This window comes from Pithys albifrons, chromosome 28, assembly GCF_047495875.1.
Source record: "Pithys albifrons albifrons isolate INPA30051 chromosome 28, PitAlb_v1, whole genome shotgun sequence".
Classification (NCBI taxonomy): Eukaryota; Metazoa; Chordata; class Aves; order Passeriformes; family Thamnophilidae; genus Pithys; species Pithys albifrons.
Genome location: NC_092485.1, coordinates 2705753 through 2723676, shown reverse-complemented (window position 1 = coordinate 2723676; position 17924 = coordinate 2705753). Strand labels below are relative to the sequence as shown.

The following is a 17924-nucleotide window of genomic DNA, read 5'->3' as shown; positions in this document are numbered from 1 at the left end:
CTACTTGGATTTTGAAATGATCTCTTAAAAAGAACCAGCTGTTCTCCCAGCCAGATGTGCAATTGCATCACTGCTCAGTGCAGGACATGTGGTGCTGGGGATGGGCCAGTTACATGAGCAGGAAGGAAAAACTGAGCCACTCTTCAAACAACAAGAATCCTTCCCAGAGTAGAATTCGTGCCCTGTGAATGTTACTGTTTAATTTTGAGGTGATTCCTGAATTTGTACACAGGAAATTGCAGGGGAGCAGTTGGTTTAAGGGGCAGCACCAGCTCATACTGTAAATTTCAGATTATTTTGGTTAAGGGAACCATCAAACCACCTGAAACCACCCGAGGGGGAGCTTGTGGAGTGAAATAAAGCCAAGTGTGCTGAGGCTGGAGCAATGTCCAGCAGGAACTTTCTGAGGTTGGCAGGATGCCCTTTTCCTTTTGCTGTCATGGTTACTCATCTCGAGGGGGAAGAACTGATGGTGGAGAGGAGCTGTCACATTGCATTTGCAGCTGATCCTGTGTGTGAGTGTTTAAGGCAGACTTCTACTGACCAGACCTGACCTAATCTTGCCAGTTTTAAGGCTGGCAACCCCACAGAGGGGCTGGTGCTTGGGTGAAGGTGGTGGCCATCCCCATGTCACAGAGGGCACTGAGCCACAACCTCAGCTCTGAGGGATGGAGGTTTCCATTTAAAGTTTCCTGCAAGGATTTGGGGGACTTTTTTTATGCTTGTGGCTTGTAGGAGGGTGTTGTTTGTTTTACTGGCAGTTTGGGTCTTCTCTACGTTCCCTTCTGGTGCTTTGAGGAATATTAGTAGGATTTTTGGGGTTGTTTTATGGCATTTACAAACACTGTTCTCCCTGTAGGAACAGCAACAAAGTGTAGTCCACTTGGAGCTCTGCCAGTGTTGATTTTTTCAGGGTAGGCTCAGACACATAATACAAGGTTAATTCTGTTTGGCAGGGGAAGAGCAGAGTTCAGTGTTTTCATGTCAGCTTTTAAAAGTTCACAGAAAAAAAAAAAAGAGGGGAAAAAAAGTGGAAAAATGCACATCCCATACGGGGACGTGTTTGACATCCACTCGTAGCCAGATTAAGAGGGTGGTTCTTTGTGAGAAACAACATAAGCATCTGACAAATAGTAACACTTTCCCTGAACAACTGCAGAAAACAAAGAAAAACACTCAGATTCTCCTGACTGGATGAAACCTGTTCCCAGCTACAACCAGACAAGCAGCAACATGGACTTCAGGAATTATTTGTCAAGGGATGAGACCCTGGAGCCCCTGCCCAAGAACTGGGAGATGGCCTACACAGACACTGGCATGATCTACTTCATTGAGTGAGTAACTGAGGGTTTGCTGTGCCCTGGGGGGAGGGAAGTGCTGCTGGCTGCACTCTGGGAAGCTGCTGCTGCTCCTGCACCTCTGCTCTGCTCCCACTGCTTCTGCTGCTTTATGAAATTCAGTATATTCCTGGGAAGCTGCTGCTGCTCCTCCACCTCTGCTCTGCTCTCACTGCTTCTGCTTCTCTATCAAATTCAATATATTCCTGCTGTTCTATGCCTTGCTGGTGTTGCCTGCTCTTTGCAATTGCCATTGTGCAGGAAAATCTTCTGGTTCCACCTACAGAGTCAGTTTGTTATAAGTTCTGTATCTCACAAATACAAATCTTAGTGGGTATTGCTAAGTGAATTATAACTTAATTACATAATATATGTATATAACTTAATTATATCATTTTAGAAACCTTTCCTATGTCAGATTTCTCTGAAATCTGAGACCTTTTTTATTCTTTCTTCTCTGCTTGTGTTCCTTGGCTGGGAATGGATCTTCCACAAAACAAACAGCCCAGATGAAGGTCCAGGATAGGAAAGCAGCTCATGTGTGTATGAGTAAAACTGTCTCACTTGTGAATTATTAGACAAAAATGAAACAGAAACCTTCCTGAGAGTTATGGATGAGGAGTCTGAAAGGATTTTTTCCCTTGAGTTGCTATTCCCACTTGAGCTTTGTGGTCTGGTTTGTCCCTCAGACACTCCTCAAGTGTCCTGGAGAGTCTCCACTGTGCTGGTGCCTTTTCTTTTCAGCATTTTGTGGTGTAACTGAGGCACAATAAAGGTTCTTTTATTATCTAAAGGCTACAGTTTCCCCCATGGCAGTAAATACTTCAGTAAAGCAAAGTTTCTCAGGCTGAGGGAGTTCTCCTGTTAATGACCCACGTTCTGCTCCACAGTCACAACACCAAGACGACCACGTGGCTCGACCCCAGGCTCTGCAAGAAGGCCAAAGCTCCTGAAGATTGTGAAGATGGAGGTGAGATCTTCAGGACCCATTTGTGCCCTGTCACTGATGAGTGTCTGAGTTTATTATCCCATCTGGACACAATCCATTCCTGCTGTGGTAGAAGCTCCTTCCTGGTGACTCTGGAGCAGCTGCTTTGGTGGCTGTAGGGGTTTGCATAAGGCTGGGCAAGTCCATGGTGTATTTTCCCTGGAATAGCAGCATCTGGCTGAATCAAGGGGGTTTTCTGCATTCCTGAGCAGGGAATGAGATGTTTTGTTGCAGTGAGTGTCATTGCTGAGGAGGAGCTGCACGTGAGGGAGGATCTCGCTGGAAACCGATGTGTGGGTGGAATGTGGCAGGGGGAGCAGGTCCATAAATACCAGGCTGTGGAAATAATAAAGGAGATATGGCATGATCCATATTGCTATCGATAACCATGGCATGGGACATGGTCCAATATTGGAGTGCAGAAACAGAGGGAACTGACTCCCTTCAGTGCTCCAACACTCACAGGTCGAGTTCAATTCCTGCAATTCCTGCAACCATTCCCTGCCCAGCCAGGCAATGTAGTCAGCTAGAAAACAGCATCAGAGAGCTCTGTGCTCAGCAAATGACTGTTCCAAAAGCTGAGGCAGGCTCAGAACAGCCTGTCATGCTCCAAAATTGCCCAGCCCAACAGCCACACATCCCTAATGGAGCCAGCTGGAGCAGTGGCTGCACACTGCTGCTTGTTAAACATATGTGCAGCTCACCACAGGGAACAAGAGCCTTTAAACAGAGATGCAGGATATCCAAATGAACAATATTTAAATGAATAGACCCACTGGGGCTTCTGTCACACCCTGTGGAGTGATGCTGGTATTAGTAATTGGTAACATGCTGTCATATGCTTGGGAAATTCCTGTTGCTGTCAAACTTAGGGCTGCCTCAAACAAGATTGCAGGACAGATTTATCCTTAAAATGTCTGGCTACCTGGCTGTGTGCATTACTCTAATATTTGGATTTCCACAGCCAAGATAACTGGGATAATGTGACCTCTGTGGTGAGTGCTTATCACCTTCAGTCAGTTGTGAGCTGCTGGGCACCATCTTAGCAGATTTTATTTTGCCATTGAAAGGAGCTTTTTGTGTATAACTTTCAGTGTCTGTATCAAACAGGTCTTTAAGTTTATTGTATGTTTAAAGTGGTGTGATTTTGCTAATACCTAGTGGAAGAAAGAGTGAGAGTTACAGGGTTTCCCTGGAACAGACTCTTCATCAGGGAAGAAAATACTTTCCTCATATTTTCCATGAGTCTGTGTGTGCTTTTCTAAAAACTCTGATATTTGCAGTTAGTTTTCCACTGTAATGGAGAATTTGGTCTTTCTGGTTGCAGAACTTCCTTATGGATGGGAGAAAATAGAAGACCCTCAGTATGGAACATATTATGTCGAGTAAGTGCTAATTATTGATTTGACATAGTTATAAATTGAGCAGGAAATAATCAAGTACTTGATACCCCTGAAGTGTAGGTTGTAATTGCAGTGCAAGGCCAGGCTGGACAGGGCTTGGAGTGACCTGGGCCAGGGGAAGGTGTCCCTGTCCATGGCAGGGGGTGGAACTGGATGAGTTTTAAGGTCCCTTCCAACCCAAACCACTCTGGGGTTTTATGAAGGTATTAAAGGTGTCCATTAGAAACAGTTCTGAGGGCACAAACTCCTTCAGCACTGCCATGTGGGACAATCCATGGTGTGACCTTCAAGACTTGCTGGAGGGTGTTTCATCTGGGGAAGGAAAGCAACCAAAGTAATTTTTATTAGTGTGAGTGAGCTGAGGTAATTTTTCTTAGCTTTAACAAAAATGGGGTCATTTGATTTCAGAGTGGCACCTGATAACTGTAGAGAGCAAAAATAACCTGTGGCTCACTGCTGTCTCCAAAGAGCCAAGGAAATAACCACTAAACTGCTGCAAGAGCTCTTCTGAATCTCCTTCAGGCCAGAGCAAATTAGATCTCTCCTTAACCATGGAGAAGAAAATTGGTAGAGTTGAAAATGTAGCTTTAGAGAACAAGCAAACATTTTTCACTTTGCTAAGCCAAAGTATTTAAATTATGCTCAAATTTATTGTTTTTCCCCACTCTCTACTGGACTGGTAAAATTTCTAAACGTCATGGGTAGATGGGTCAAGAGAAAAAGCAGGTGGGCTCAGTTCTAAACTCTTAAAACTAACTAATAATTAAAGGGAATAACATTTTATTGGGTCTCAAATCAAGCTGTTAAAAGAGCAAACCTGCTTTCAGGGTTGATTATGAGAGTTTGCCATTCATTCCTCCAGAGCATTCATCTGAGATAATGAGAAATGGCATTTGTAGATGTATCTTTTGGGTTGTGTTTCGTGGGCAACAGTCAGAGTGTTTCCTGCTGAAATCCTGACCTGCCTTTTGTGTGTCTGCAGTCACATTAACCAGAAAACCCAGTTTGAAAATCCAGTATTGGAAGCCAAAAGGAAAAAGCAGCTGGCACAGACTGATGCTGGTCCTTCCAAGTCAGGTATCACTGAATGTTGTGTGGTCACTTCTGTCTTTGTCTGCAGTTATGCTTTGTAAGCCCCTAGTTTTGGAATTCATCAAGGCATTAACCTTGTCTTTTTGTTGCCCTCCCAAATCTGTAGGGTTTTTTGAATGATTTTTTTGAATGTTGTCATTGAATCAAGACAGTAAGATACTTTTTTAAAGCGTTTTGGTTCTTCTGAGGCCTGTTGGCCTAAGTAATTTTGGGGGATACATGGAGGGTTATATGCTGGAAGCTGCAGGTAAAACCACACCTGGAGTTTTTATGCTTTAAGCTCCGTATTCAAGGATTAAAAGTGGGAATTCGAGGTGGGAGGTTTGGACACAGCTCTGTTGCAGTCAGTACTAAAAAACTCTTCACTTTTCCGTTCCCTGAGCCCAGCTGGGAAATGAGTGTTGCCCTGTCTTGTTTGTTTTCTCCCTAATGGAGCTGCAGAGATGATCCAGCAATAAACAGATCATTAACCTTTGTAACACCTTAAAAAACAAACAAAAATCCACCGGAGCTAACCCTGCTTTCCTGTCTCTCTGTCCCTAATTCCAAAGGGCCAGGGAAGTCTGTCTTCACTCGAGATCCCTCCCAGCTCACAGGAGCACTGATAAGGACATCCCTGAAAAAAAGCACCATGGGCTTTGGCTTTACAATCATCGGAGGGGACAGGCCTGATGAGTTTCTGCAGGTGAAGAATGTGTTAAAAGATGGACCTGCTGCACAAGATGGGAGAATTGCTCCAGGTCAAGTATTATTTCTCTAAAATTCCATTTCCTGAGGTGCTTTGGAGAACAAAGCTCGAGGCACAGGAGGTTGGGTGACTCCATGCACATCCTCACTGAATGAAATAGTTCTCAGATTTGTGAGAGAAATGTGCAGAGCAGTGGCTGAAAAGGAAAAGAAGCAACATTCTAGATAAAAGTCTACCTTGAGGACACTGCTGAAGATTTCAGTACTTGTTCTTTAGCTGAGACATTTGGCTTCTTGATTGGTCACGGGTTTGTTGCCTCTCTATACATGAAGTAAAACCAGTGTGTTTGAGTCCTGGTCTGTGTTTTGCCTTGTTACTGCCAAGAAACATAACCCCAGATATTAAAATTGCAAAAACCCTGCAGCAGGGATGAGGAAGCAAAGCTGTGTGAGCTGGACAAGTGAGGAAAGCAGCAGCATGAAAGTACCTGCAATCCATGAACTTTTCATTGTTATTATATGTTTAAATAAGTTAAGGTTACTGTATAGTTTCCATACTAGAAAAGGCAAAACACTTCTTTATGTATCTCATAAACTCTTCAGATAAGGAGAGTTCATGCTTTGAATGGTTTAATATTATTTATTTATGCAATGAAACAATTTCCCATTTCGTTGCTGACTTGTTTGAACTTTCTGGTGTGTGTGGTTCATGTTCCCTCCCTGTAACAATGAACACCATCCTGCAGAATTCCTGGAGTGAGAAGATGTGCAGCTATCCCTGTTGTAGTTCATGGAGTGAGAGAGTCTTTGCTTTGCTTTACTGATGCCCAGGCATTTAAGGGATGAGACAGTTTGCAGGGAATATTGAGTTTCACATCAGAATGATGGAAACACAAAACAAGGGTTTGGGGTCTGAGTCCCACCTTCACTCATTTGGAAAACACATTCTTAGTGTAATAGTATGGATTGTGTGTGGGTGCAATCCCAGCTTTGGTTCAGCCAGTGCTAAAATAAACACAGGGCCAAAAAAATCCTCTTTATTCTGGATTGGGCTTAGGATGCTGTGCAATCTGAATTAAGGCTGAAGACATCTGCTGGCAGGGCTGCACCCTGTCATTCTTTAAATCTGCTGCAGATTAAACTTCATATATTTAGCACGCTGTGTCCTGAGATGAAATAGAATAAAAGCAGAGAGGAAATGCTTCATGCTTTAATCATAGAATCACAGAATGGATTGGGTTGGAAAAGACCTCCCAGATCATCAAGTCCAACCCTTGGGCCAACTCCAGTCCCTTTACCAGATCATGGCACTCAGTGCCACGGCCAAGCTCAGCTGAAAAACCTCCAGGGATGGGGAATCCACCCCCTCTCTGGGCAGCCCATTCCAATGCCTGAGCACTCTCTCTGCAAAGAATTTCTACCTGATTTCCAACCTAAATTTCCCCTGGCAGAGCTTGAGCCCATCGTGCCCCCTTGTCCTATTGCTGAGTGCCTGGGAGAAGAGACCAACCCCCACCTGGCCAGAACTTCCCTTCAGGTAGTTCTAGACAGTGCTGAGGTCACCTCTGAGCCTCCTCTTCTCCTCTTTGCCAACACTGGCCAGGAGGAGACAGCCCAAACACTTGTTAGTGGGTTGGAGCCTGCACAGTGAATTCCTCCAGGTGAGGCCTCTGTTCTGGGTCCAGCTGGGCATGGCTTTGCCTCTGGTTTTGACACTGCTGAACTCTTTTGCAACAGGTGATGTCATCGTGGACATCAATGGGAGCTGCGTGCTCGGCCATACCCACGCAGATGTTGTGCAGATGTTCCAGCTGGTCCCTGTCAACCAGTATGTGAACATGACTCTGTGCCGGGGTTACCCCCTCCCTGACGACAACGAGGACCCCGTCGTGGATATCGTGACAGCCACCCCCATCATCAACGGCCCCCCGGTGGCCAAGGGGGAGGTGGCAGTGCCCAGCCAGGAGCTGGTGGCAGGGACGGTGGTGTTGGACCAGAATGGCAAGATGGGCCCCATGTTGGTGAACGGGCGGCTGAACGGCCCGTCCCTGGACACGGCGGAGCAGAGGGTGTCCTTGGCCTCCTCAGGGGGATCCCAGCCCGAGCTGGTCACCATCCCCCTGCTCAAGGGGCCCAAGGGCTTCGGCTTTGCCATCGCAGACAGCCCCACGGGGCAGAAGGTGAAGATGATCCTGGACAGCCAGTGGTGCCAGGGCTTGCAGAAGGGCGACGTCATCAAGGAGATCTGCCACCAGAACGTGCAGAGCCTGACCCACCTGCAGGTGGTGGAGGTGCTCAAGCAGTTCCCAGTAGGGGCAGAGGTGCCACTGCTTATCTTAAGAGGAGGTACAGACTTAGATTTACAGTTGCCATATTTGTTATAAGCTTTTTAAAGCCCCTTTTTAGTGTGATGTCTAAATTGTGTCCAGTCTCGACAGCACATTATGTCTCTGAGCTGTTGTGTTCTAAGTGCAATGTATCCCCCTGAGCATTTGGGGTTGCTAGGGGTTTGTTTGGGGTTTGGGGTTGGTTTTATTTTCTTCTTTTTCCCCAAAAAAAGTTACACGATGGTGTGTTTGTGCAGTGTCTCTTCCAAGTGCCTGGGGAGTGCTCAGGCACACACGTGGTCTCCAGCATAATGCAAAGCATATGAGGGGCTGGGGCTCTCCAAATGCATTCCAGTAACTGGACAGGGGACTGCAGGAGAGGGGAAGAAGCATCAGCAAAGAGGTGGAGCTGATCCCTGGGAACAGCAGAAAAATTGTGATTTTTTCATTTGCATGTTTATCCCCCTGCACTGACCCAGTCACAGCTCGTGGTGCATCTTCTCCCCAAGAACTGCAGTACACAGTGTGTGTTTTTCAGAGGGAGCTGAGTGGATGATGAAGCAGCTCGTGGCTGCTCATGTCTCGTAGGGCTTTATTTGAGCCCTGAGAGTGTCATTTCAATCACTGATATTTGCAAAAACCTCCAGGTCTTTTTCTGTATAAATGCTACTGTTCCATAATAAGCTATGACAATAATTAGATTTCTTTGTAGCAAGTGAAATTCCTCAGACAAATTCACAAGTCTGCTTATCCCATGAACTGGGGGGTGATCTGGTTGACCAGTGTCTAACAAACAGAAATAGAGATTTTCCATTATTGTACATTTTTCAGTGACAGTTGTGACTTCTCTGAAGTGATGGTTTGGGTCACTTTTTCACTTAAGAGTGAACCAGCAGTTACATTTTCACCCCCGGAGGAACTGATGATGTTGCTGGAATGTTGTTTAAACTTTTGGTAACCTACTATTGAAATTACTTTCTATTTTCTTCAGGTCCACCCTCACCTACTAAAACTGCCAAAGGGGTGAGTATTGGTGATGTATTTAACTTGGTTACTGATGGAAAATATTCAGGGGTTTGGGGTTCCAAAACAGACTCATGAGTATGGTCCAAAACCAGGAAAGATTCCTTTGAGGTTTTTGAGCTGTTTAATGGAGATAATGGATCTCTTATTTCTGAAGAATCAAGAATTCAGCAAGTCTTGTGTGGTGATAGGTGTAGTATTGTTGGTTTGTCATGATTATCACTGAAGTTCTGCCACTGTTTTCTGAATTTGCTGTTTGTGTGCAGGCTCTGACCTGCTCTGTAATCTCATTTCCTCTGGGTTTTAGTCCCTGTGATAACCCACAAGATGCTTTAGCAAAACCACATCTACTTGACAGGCACAAATTCTTTGTCTTAAGCAGCTGCTGTCAGAGCACCCATTAAAAGGGAAACAAAACAGAGTATCTGTTTTATCATTGCTAATTATTAAAGGGAAATGGGATTTCTAAAGGACTTTTATGATACTTTGATTCTTCTCAATCCTTACATAGAATTAATGGCCTGGTTAGTGCTCCCTTCTGGAAATGCTTATCTTTGGATCCATATTTTCAGCAGGTCTCTCTCTAGCTGTGCATTTCTAGTTTGATGATCATTACTCTTGAAAATTTGGTCTGTTGAGGCATCTTTAATATATATTAACTCAGTAAAGACTCCTTGGGCTTAATAAAATACCCCCTGATTCAATAGTGCTGATATTAATGCATGTGTTTGCCATGAATGTCTCTGTTACAAATTAGGCTACTTGAGCACAGCTGTCTCTTTAAAAATCCTTCTTGTACAGAACAAATTAGTGCATTTTAGGAAAACCCCATGACCACAATGGAGAAGTAGCTCCTCTTTTCTGCCTTTATGCTGCTGTTTGGGTGCTGAAGTCTCTCCCAGCAGTGGGAAAACACAGACACACGTTCAGCAGACTGTGCTCAATGAGATTTGCACATTCTGTCCCTTGCAAGCCTCCAGCTGCCCACCCTGACTGAAGCAGGGCAGGAATCCCTGCAGTTGGAGGGCACAGGCTCTGGCAGTGTGGCTCCCATGCTAAAAATACTTTGGATTTGGGGACTGGCATTGCATTCCAACACACGTGCAGGAGCAAAAGCCCACAGAGCACTCGATGTTCAGTGGCATTAAACAACGTGGCAAAATAATTCACTTAAAAAGGGCAAGTTCCTGTGTTTATAAACATACAAGAAGTGTCAAACTGCTGGATGGCTCAGGGCAGTTTCTCCTGCTCTTGGTGAAAGGGCAGATCTAACTCTGAGCTGCTCCTGCTGTGGCTCAGCCACGTGCCAGATTCCAGCCTGGTTTCCAGCCCAGGATAAGTATTTAGAGTTACTTTAGTGCAGAATTGATTGGAAATCAGGGGGAGACACCACAGGGATGGATGCTTGGTGTCCTTTCCTTGTGAGATACCACCAGGAGTGTTCCAGCTGTTGGGTCATGGGAAGGCACATGGAGAATTCCAGTGGCTCACACTGCCCGGGTGTGTCCTGTGTTTGTGTTGCCTCTGGGACTCCTGATGGTGGCTGGGACCACCCCTGGTGGTTGTGGGGATGTCCTTGGCAGAGGGCAGGAGGCAGTGCCCTTGGGGCAGCCTTTCCCCTGGTGCTTCACTGTGCTCCAGAGCCTGGCAGGTGCCTCACAAGGATTTGGGGTCTTCTCCAGCCATGACTGGTCCTGTACACCCCAGTAACCACCAGGAGCTTCACTCCTCTCTGTGCATCAATCACTTCCAACCCCTTTCTCAGCCCAGTAGAAATCCATGTCCCAGTGAGGAAGAACTTCCTTGCTCTGATCAGACACACCACTGGAAAAGCTGCATTGAGTCACAATTTCATTCCCCTATTCCCTTATTTCAATTCTGCTTGTTGTTCATTGTCTCTGCACCCACAAATTCAGTTACGCTTTGATTTAATCTGGATTTTGGGGGTGTGTTTCAGAAGGACAAGCAGGACAGTTCAGGGAGTTTGGAAGCTGTCAGTGATCCCATCCCACAGCCCATGCCCTTCCCACCCTCTGCTGTGCGACCAGCCTCTCCCAAACTGGACCCTTCCGAAGTCTACCTGAAGTCCAAGACTATTTATGAGGACAAACGTGAGTACATCAACTTGAAAATACTCAATTCTGAAGGAATTTTTTTTGTTGTATGTGTGGTAACACTGCTGAGACTTTGTTACTGTATTTGTTAACCTCCTGTGGATAAAACATTTCAAGAAATGTGTAATTCACACAGAAACTGGGAAAATGTGGAACACTTTTTTGCAACAACAACAACAGAAAGGTGTTTTAACTGTATTTGCAATAAAACAGTTAATCACAGAAATGGTGTTGAGGATGATGTAATCCTGAAGTAGACCTGCCCTTCTCAGAGTGTATAGAAGTAGCTCTGAGTTGTGTTAAACTGTGACTTCTCTGAAAATTGATTTTTCCTTTCTGGAAAGAAAATGTCACCAAAGATTTGACTCTTGCATTATTCCCTGTATTTCTGTTCCTGTGTTTCGTCAGTGAGACCCCCAGAATGCACCACCAAAGCACAACCCTTCAGTAACCCAAGGCAGCTCCTTACATGTTTTGAAATGTTCTTTCCCAGCTCCCAACACAAGAGATCTGGATGTTTTCCTGCGGAAACAGGAGTCGGGCTTTGGTTTCCGAGTGCTTGGAGGGGATGGGCCAGACCAGCCTGTAAGTGCAACTCTTGGCTGTTCCCTGAGTGTCCCCCACAGCGTTGCTGTCACAGAGATCTGTGTCCCCCTCCCTTCCCACCATCCACACCCTTCAGTGATGGCCAAAATGATCAGTCAGTGCCTTTCCAAGGTCAAGAGTTGGTCCAGTTTACCTTCCTTTTTTCCTCCCTTTGTGGCTGCTTCAGCCTGGCAGAGTTTTGTGCTGGCACTCCCAGTGGTGTTTCTGCAGCTCTTGCTGTGTCTCAGGAGCCCCCAGCAGGGCTGTGCTGGTGCCCAGCCTTTGCCAGCTGCCACCTGACCCCAGTGGTGCCCTTGGCATGGAACATTCCTGGGATTTCACGCTCGGTGTGCCGTGCAAGGCACCACATCCCTGGAGCAGCAGAGTGGAAGGAAGGGGCTGTTCCCCTGCCAAAATTCCACCAGGCTGTTCTTTTCCACACAGCCCAGTGAAACCAGGCAAGGGTTGGGATGGTGCCACACCTCCTTTTCCCCACTTTTCCCATGGAAATGCATGGAATTGGAAGCAGCTGGGCAGGTGCCAGCGCAGACATTCCTAGATAGTCTGTTCTCCAAGGACAGGCTTGAGGACTCCCCTCTGTTTTCAAAAATGCAAAGATTTCTCTCTGGGAAGAAGCACCAAGACTTGTACTCTGTCAGGGGCCTTTCCTTCAGCTGTCAAGTGAAGAGGAAAAGCTTTTGGAATTCACACAGATTGTTTTCTGATTACAGTGAAGGAATTCAGTTTTTCCATTCCCAGCTGTGATCCTGTGCTACCCTTTTTTTTTCCCCTTCTCCTCCCTAACATGCATTTAAAGAAAAGAGCAAACCCAGAAAATGTTACTTGTGTTGCACTTTATAGCATTTGTGGTGTTTTGTTTCCATAACAGCCCTGGCTGTTGGGAAGTGTGGAGTGATGTCATGAGTGGAAGGATGAGCTGCCCACCTCTGCTTAACCCCCAACTGCACTGCTGGAATGAGCCTTAATCTCTCCTTTCATCTGAAAGTGATTTGAGCATATCAAATAGAGTGTGGTGTCCTTATCTGTGTTATATTTAGTGGCACTTTCTGAGGTGGGGGCAGACAATTGATAATGTTTGAATTCATTCTCTAATCACCAAAAGCCAAGCACTCAAACCACTTGAAGTGTGGAGCTGCCTAAGCAACTTCTCAGGAATAAATTTCAGTTCTTCCAAAAGCTTTTTCCCCAGTCTTGGTAAAAAAAAAATAGAATAAGTAGAATGAATGACAGAGGCTTTTGTTTCACTGGTGTCTGGGAAATCTTAGATTTAGTAAGTGTGCAGTGTTTGCTCATGTCAAAAGCTGGACTGACAAATATCCTCAAGGGAGCAGAATTCATGAAAATGAGGCCCCAAAACTTTAAAAAAGTATTTATTGAATGCTTTGAGCCCCTGGATTGTCTCCTCTGGCTCAGCTTGTGCAGAGTGAACTCGCAGGAGTCGAACAATGAGCTCAGCTCTCCACATGCCTTCCCAAAGCCCCCTCCCTGTGCCTGGGCCCACCTGCATGCCCGGTGTTGTGCTGAGTGCCCAGTGCTGCTCCCACAGCCTGGCTGTGCTCTCTGCAGATCTACATCGGGGCCATCATCCCGCTGGGCGCGGCCGAGAGGGACGGGCGGCTGCGCGCGGCCGACGAGCTCATGTGCATCGACGGCGTGCCCATCAAGGGCAAGTCCCACAAGCAGGTTCTGGACCTCATGACCAGCGCTGCACGCAATGGGCAGGTGCTGCTCACCGTCAGGAGGAAGATCTTCTTTGGGGGTAGGTGTCTGCCTGCCCAGAGCTGGGCAAAGGACACTCAGGGGCTTGTAATCCAGTCCACTGAAGCTGCTCTGAAATGATTTATTTCAGTCTTTAATCATTGCACTAGAGCTGAGCAGCCTGAGGTGGGGGAGGGTCAGCTGTGAGTCTAAATGGAGAAAAGCAGAATTTAATAAAAGCTGGTGCTCTGGTAGCTGCTAATTTGCAAGTTCAAACAGGGAAGGCTCTGAAAATTATGGTGGGGGGGGGAATTCCTTCAAACCTTCTTGCAGGTAGTAGTTAGGTAGAACAGTCACTAATGCTGTGAAAATTGAGTTTTCTGTACATCCCAGAATGGTTTGGGTTGGAAGGGACCTTAAAGCTCATCTCATCCCAACCCCCTGCCATGGGCAGGGACCCTTCCACATGTCATATCCTCACATTTTTTGGCATCAGTGTGTAGCAAGAACAACTGCACTCAAACCACAGCTGACCCAGGGCAGCATGTTGTGATTCTGCAGTTTTACATCAGTGTCCAGATCAGCAGTTTAGAGAAGATTATTGTCCATGACTCAGTGAATGGCAGAGCTGGGATGGGATTTGGAGCTGACAACGGTCCCTGCTCTGATCAGTGACCCTCCTGCCACCTCTTGCTGGCACTGCCACCGAGCTCTGTGGCTGTGCTGTGGCTGCCTGGTGTGGTTTGTCCCTTACTTGCTGTCTGTGTGTTCCCTGCCAGGGGAGAAGCCAGCAGAGGAGGAGGATGCCCAGGCTGTGGTGGCACAGAACGGCTCTCCCCGCCTGCCCCGCGGCGACTCTGCCGCCCAGCCCTGCCCAGAGGTGTACGACGTGCGGCTGCAGCGCAAGGACAACGAAGGCTTTGGCTTTGTCATCCTCACCTCCAAGAACAAACCTCCTCCTGGGGGTAAGTGCTGTGTCCTGGTGGGGCTGCCCCTGCCCAGCCTCCCCTCCAGGGCTCCCTATTGTCACCCACACAGTCACCTTTCCCCCAGCTGAGCCTGGGCCTGTCCTGCTCCATGTTTGTGCTCTTTTTCACCCAACTGTGACACAAGTGGGAGGCAGGGAGTGCATATCCCACCCAACCAGCCCACACACAGGAGCCTGCCCTTGTCACAGGGCAGTGTTTGGGAGGTGGATGTTTGTCAGACCTTTGGAGTGATGTAGATTCTCACACTGCATTAATTCCCTGGCATTTTAATGGGAGCAGTTTCAGCCTTGACTTTATATTACCTCAGCAGGTAAACTTTATTCTGGGCATCTGAGAAAGGAGAGGCTGCAGTGCTTGGAGGAAAGCAATGAAGTTGTTGCTGTCAGACAGTGTGTCTATGGGGTTCATCAAAATGAAAAGTAGCCTGGTCTGGTATTGCAGTTGTGAGATATGGACATGGCTCAGGCAGAGCTGTAAAGATGAACAGCAAAGTAACCAAGCTTAAAAGCAGAACCAAAGGAACAGTGTGACCAGCAGTGAGGGAGAAGGTGTTTGCAGGAGGCTCTGGGGTGCAGTGGCAGGGCTGTGACCCTGCACAGGAGCAGCTCTGCTCAGGTCAGCAGGTGTGTTGGTGTCCCTTATGGTGGTGGCTGCTCCTCACCTGGCAGGGAGAGGGACAGGACATCGAGTCCCTTTTGCATGATGTGATGAGTAGGATTTTCTCTGGGGTTCATTCCCTTTGGTTTGGGTTGTCTGTGTCAGCCCTCAGGGTCCAGGCTCAGGTGTTCACCCACAAATGAACCCAGTTCACTGACATGGAGGTGCAGGTAACTCCTGAAATCCTCACTCAGTTCCTTTAGTTCCTTGGTGTAAATCACCTGAAACATCCTCAGCTTGTTCCAGACAGACATAATGATGAAAGTGTCTCCTTTTTTTTATTGAGCCTCAGACACTTCTGTTTTTTCACTTCATTTTACTGCACAATAAAAACCAGCAGGAGCACAGAAACAAACAGTTCCTAAGGAGCATTGTGCTGAATTCATATGACATATATTGAGAGTCTGGTCCTGGTCCACCCTGAGCCTCCTTTCCTCCAGGCTGAGCCCCCCAATTCCCTCAGCCACTCCTCATGTGACCTACAATATAAATTATAATATAACTGTACCACAGACAACACTTTTGTCTGAGGAGCTGCTGCAAAACACTCTTTATTTGATATTAGAACTGAAAGTAAATACAACTGAAACCAATTCCAGTGCTGTAGACACAAGCCCTGTGGTCCAGGAAAAGAGGCACTGATGCCTCCACAGACAGTGCTCTGCAGAACTTGCTGTGCCAGTGTGATGTGAAGCTCCTGTGTTTTTCAGGATGGATGCCAGGATATTTTAGCCAGGCTATTTTAAGTCAAGTAATCAGCAATTGAGTCTGCAGCCCTGCAGTGCTTCACTCTTCACAGCTGGCTCTTGGGTTTATATAATACATGAAACCCCAGTCACTTAAGGGAAGTGTAAATAAAATTTAAACTCATGGTAAAGGCTGGAAGGCATCAGTGTCTGTTCCTTCCCAGTGACTTGTGTGTGTGCTGGCTCATTAAAGTGACCCTTTTAATCTTGGTTGGCTCATGGCCTGGTTCAGTGGAAGAGGTTACCTGGGAATCCACATTCCATGTCCAGAACTGTCCCTGAGGCCACACAGTGCTCCAGAGTTGGTGCATGGAATGGAAACCCACGTTGAGAGTGACAAACCCAACTGCTCCAGGGTCTCACTCACCCCTCTGCAGATGTGCCCCTTTCCCTCCCTGTGTCTTCCTTGGGGCACAACACCCTGTAGGTGACAGGGCCATGCTGGTGGCTTGGCCCACTCACTCCCAGTGAAACATTCCTGCTGGTCTGAAGCTTTTCCTGGTGAAGCAGCACCACCCTTTGGAGCAGAAGCCACCTCTGGGCTAACTGTGGATAACTAACTGTGGGTAACTGTGGATAACTAACTGTGGGTAACTGTGGATAACTAACTGTGGGTAACTGTGGATACTTGTGGGTAACTGTGGGTAACTCTGGGTAACTGTGGCTGTGTGATGCTTGTTTGGCACACAGAGAGCAGGGATTTGGGGTTGTGCTGTGCAGGGCCAGGAGCTGGCCTTTGACCTTTCCTGGTCAGGATACTGATGGCCATTGAGCTGTCCTTGGTGTCCCCAGTGATCCCTCACAAGATTGGCCGGGTGATCGATGGCAGCCCTGCCGACCAGTGCGGGAGGCTCAAGGTGGGCGACAGGATCTCGGCGGTGAACGGCCAGTCCATCGTGGAGCTCTCCCACGACAGCATCGTGCAGCTCATCAAGGATGCTGGCAACGTGGTCACCCTCACTGTGGTGGCTGAGGAAGGTAAGGAAGGGGCCACCACGCTGCCACCATGGCTGGGGTCACTGCTGAGGTTGTTTGGTTTACATTGAGTATTTGGAGGTGTCTGGGAGGTAGAGAGGGTGAAGCACAGAATGCCCTGAGCTGGAGGGGACCCAGAAGGATCACCAAGTCCAGCTCCTGCAGGTGGAATGACTTGGAAGAGCTAAAGGCAGACAGGGCAGAGAGAGGCAGCTGCCAAGGTGATTGTACCCAAAAAAGGAAGATAAAAGTATTAACAAAGAAATGAGTGAGAGAATTCTCATGTGTGAGAGAGACAAAGTGTTGAACTTGTCCAGACCTTGTGTTCTCCAGCCAAGAGGAAATGACTCCTCTGAGAGAGTGCTCAGGCATTGGAATGGGCTGCCCAGAGAGGGGGTGGATTCCCCATCCCTGGAGGTTTTTAAGGTGAGACTGGACGTGGTACTGAGTGCCATGATCTGGTAAAGGGACTGGATTTGGCCCAAGGGTTGGACTTGATGATCTCAGAGGTCTTTTCTCACCCAATCAATTCTGTGATTCTGTGAGGGGGCTGCAGCAGCCACAGGATGGTGCTCAGAGAGAAAATCATCTCAGCCCTGCACAGTGCCCATTTCTTGCTGCTGCAGGTGCCACCAGAGCTCCGTGCCCAGCGAGGCACCTTCTCTGTCCCTGCTCTGAGGACTCTGCTCCCAGATCTCTCCATGTAAACCCCAAGTTTTTCCTTTCTCCCACTTTAAAACACAGAGATTCCCTAATGCTGCATTTCTGGGATGCAACAGGAACATCCTGGAGTTCTGGCTGTCAAAGGGTCACATCTCACCATGAGGGAGAAAACCCTTGGCAGGATTTTCCTGCAAACTCTTCCACCTTCAAAACCTGCTGTGTCACCTGAGCAGCAAAGGAATCCTGGGCATGCAAAGTCCCATCTTCAGGGACTGTCTTTGGTGGCAGCTCCCAGGCCACCCTGTGCACCTCGGGGTTGTTTCTACACAAACAAGTCACTATAAATAAGGAAAATCCCATAATTTGAAGTGAAAAGCTGTTTTCCAGCCCTGCATTTTTCTGGGTTGTTGCTTATGGGTTTAATTAAACTCCCTGTCATTATTTTGTCAGAAAGTTGGCTTTTTTCACCTTTTAGATAATAAATACCTAAAGCCAGACTGTGAATAAAGCCAGCAGATGATTCTCTAATTTCACATTCATTGCAAATATTTAACATGCCACCTCAGCCTGTAACACAGAATTTCAAAGACTGAATGTTCCTTTTTTTAATGCTTGAAGC

General features: G+C 47.1%; 1 protein-coding gene across 3 annotated transcripts in view; it reads left to right on the top strand.

Annotated features, from left to right (window-relative positions):
• MAGI3 (membrane associated guanylate kinase, WW and PDZ domain containing 3) overlaps positions 1–17924 on the top strand; it is a 68222-nt gene that overhangs the window by 40304 nt on the left and 9994 nt on the right. For 2 of the 3 annotated variants that reach the window (XM_071578884.1, XM_071578886.1), the window contains exons 5-16: positions 1160–1334; positions 2228–2307; positions 3653–3710; positions 4711–4805; positions 5372–5560; positions 7245–7853; positions 8826–8857; positions 10815–10968; positions 11465–11556; positions 13144–13336; positions 14055–14240; positions 16460–16645. In XM_071578884.1, coding sequence (XP_071434985.1) covers positions 1160–1334; positions 2228–2307; positions 3653–3710; positions 4711–4805; positions 5372–5560; positions 7245–7853; positions 8826–8857; positions 10815–10968; positions 11465–11556; positions 13144–13336; positions 14055–14240; positions 16460–16645 — 2049 coding nt within the window. The remainder of the gene's footprint in view (positions 1–1159; positions 1335–2227; positions 2308–3652; positions 3711–4710; positions 4806–5371; positions 5561–7244; positions 7854–8825; positions 8858–10814; positions 10969–11464; positions 11557–13143; positions 13337–14054; positions 14241–16459; positions 16646–17924) is intronic. The other variant, XM_071578885.1, reaches the window with a different exon arrangement.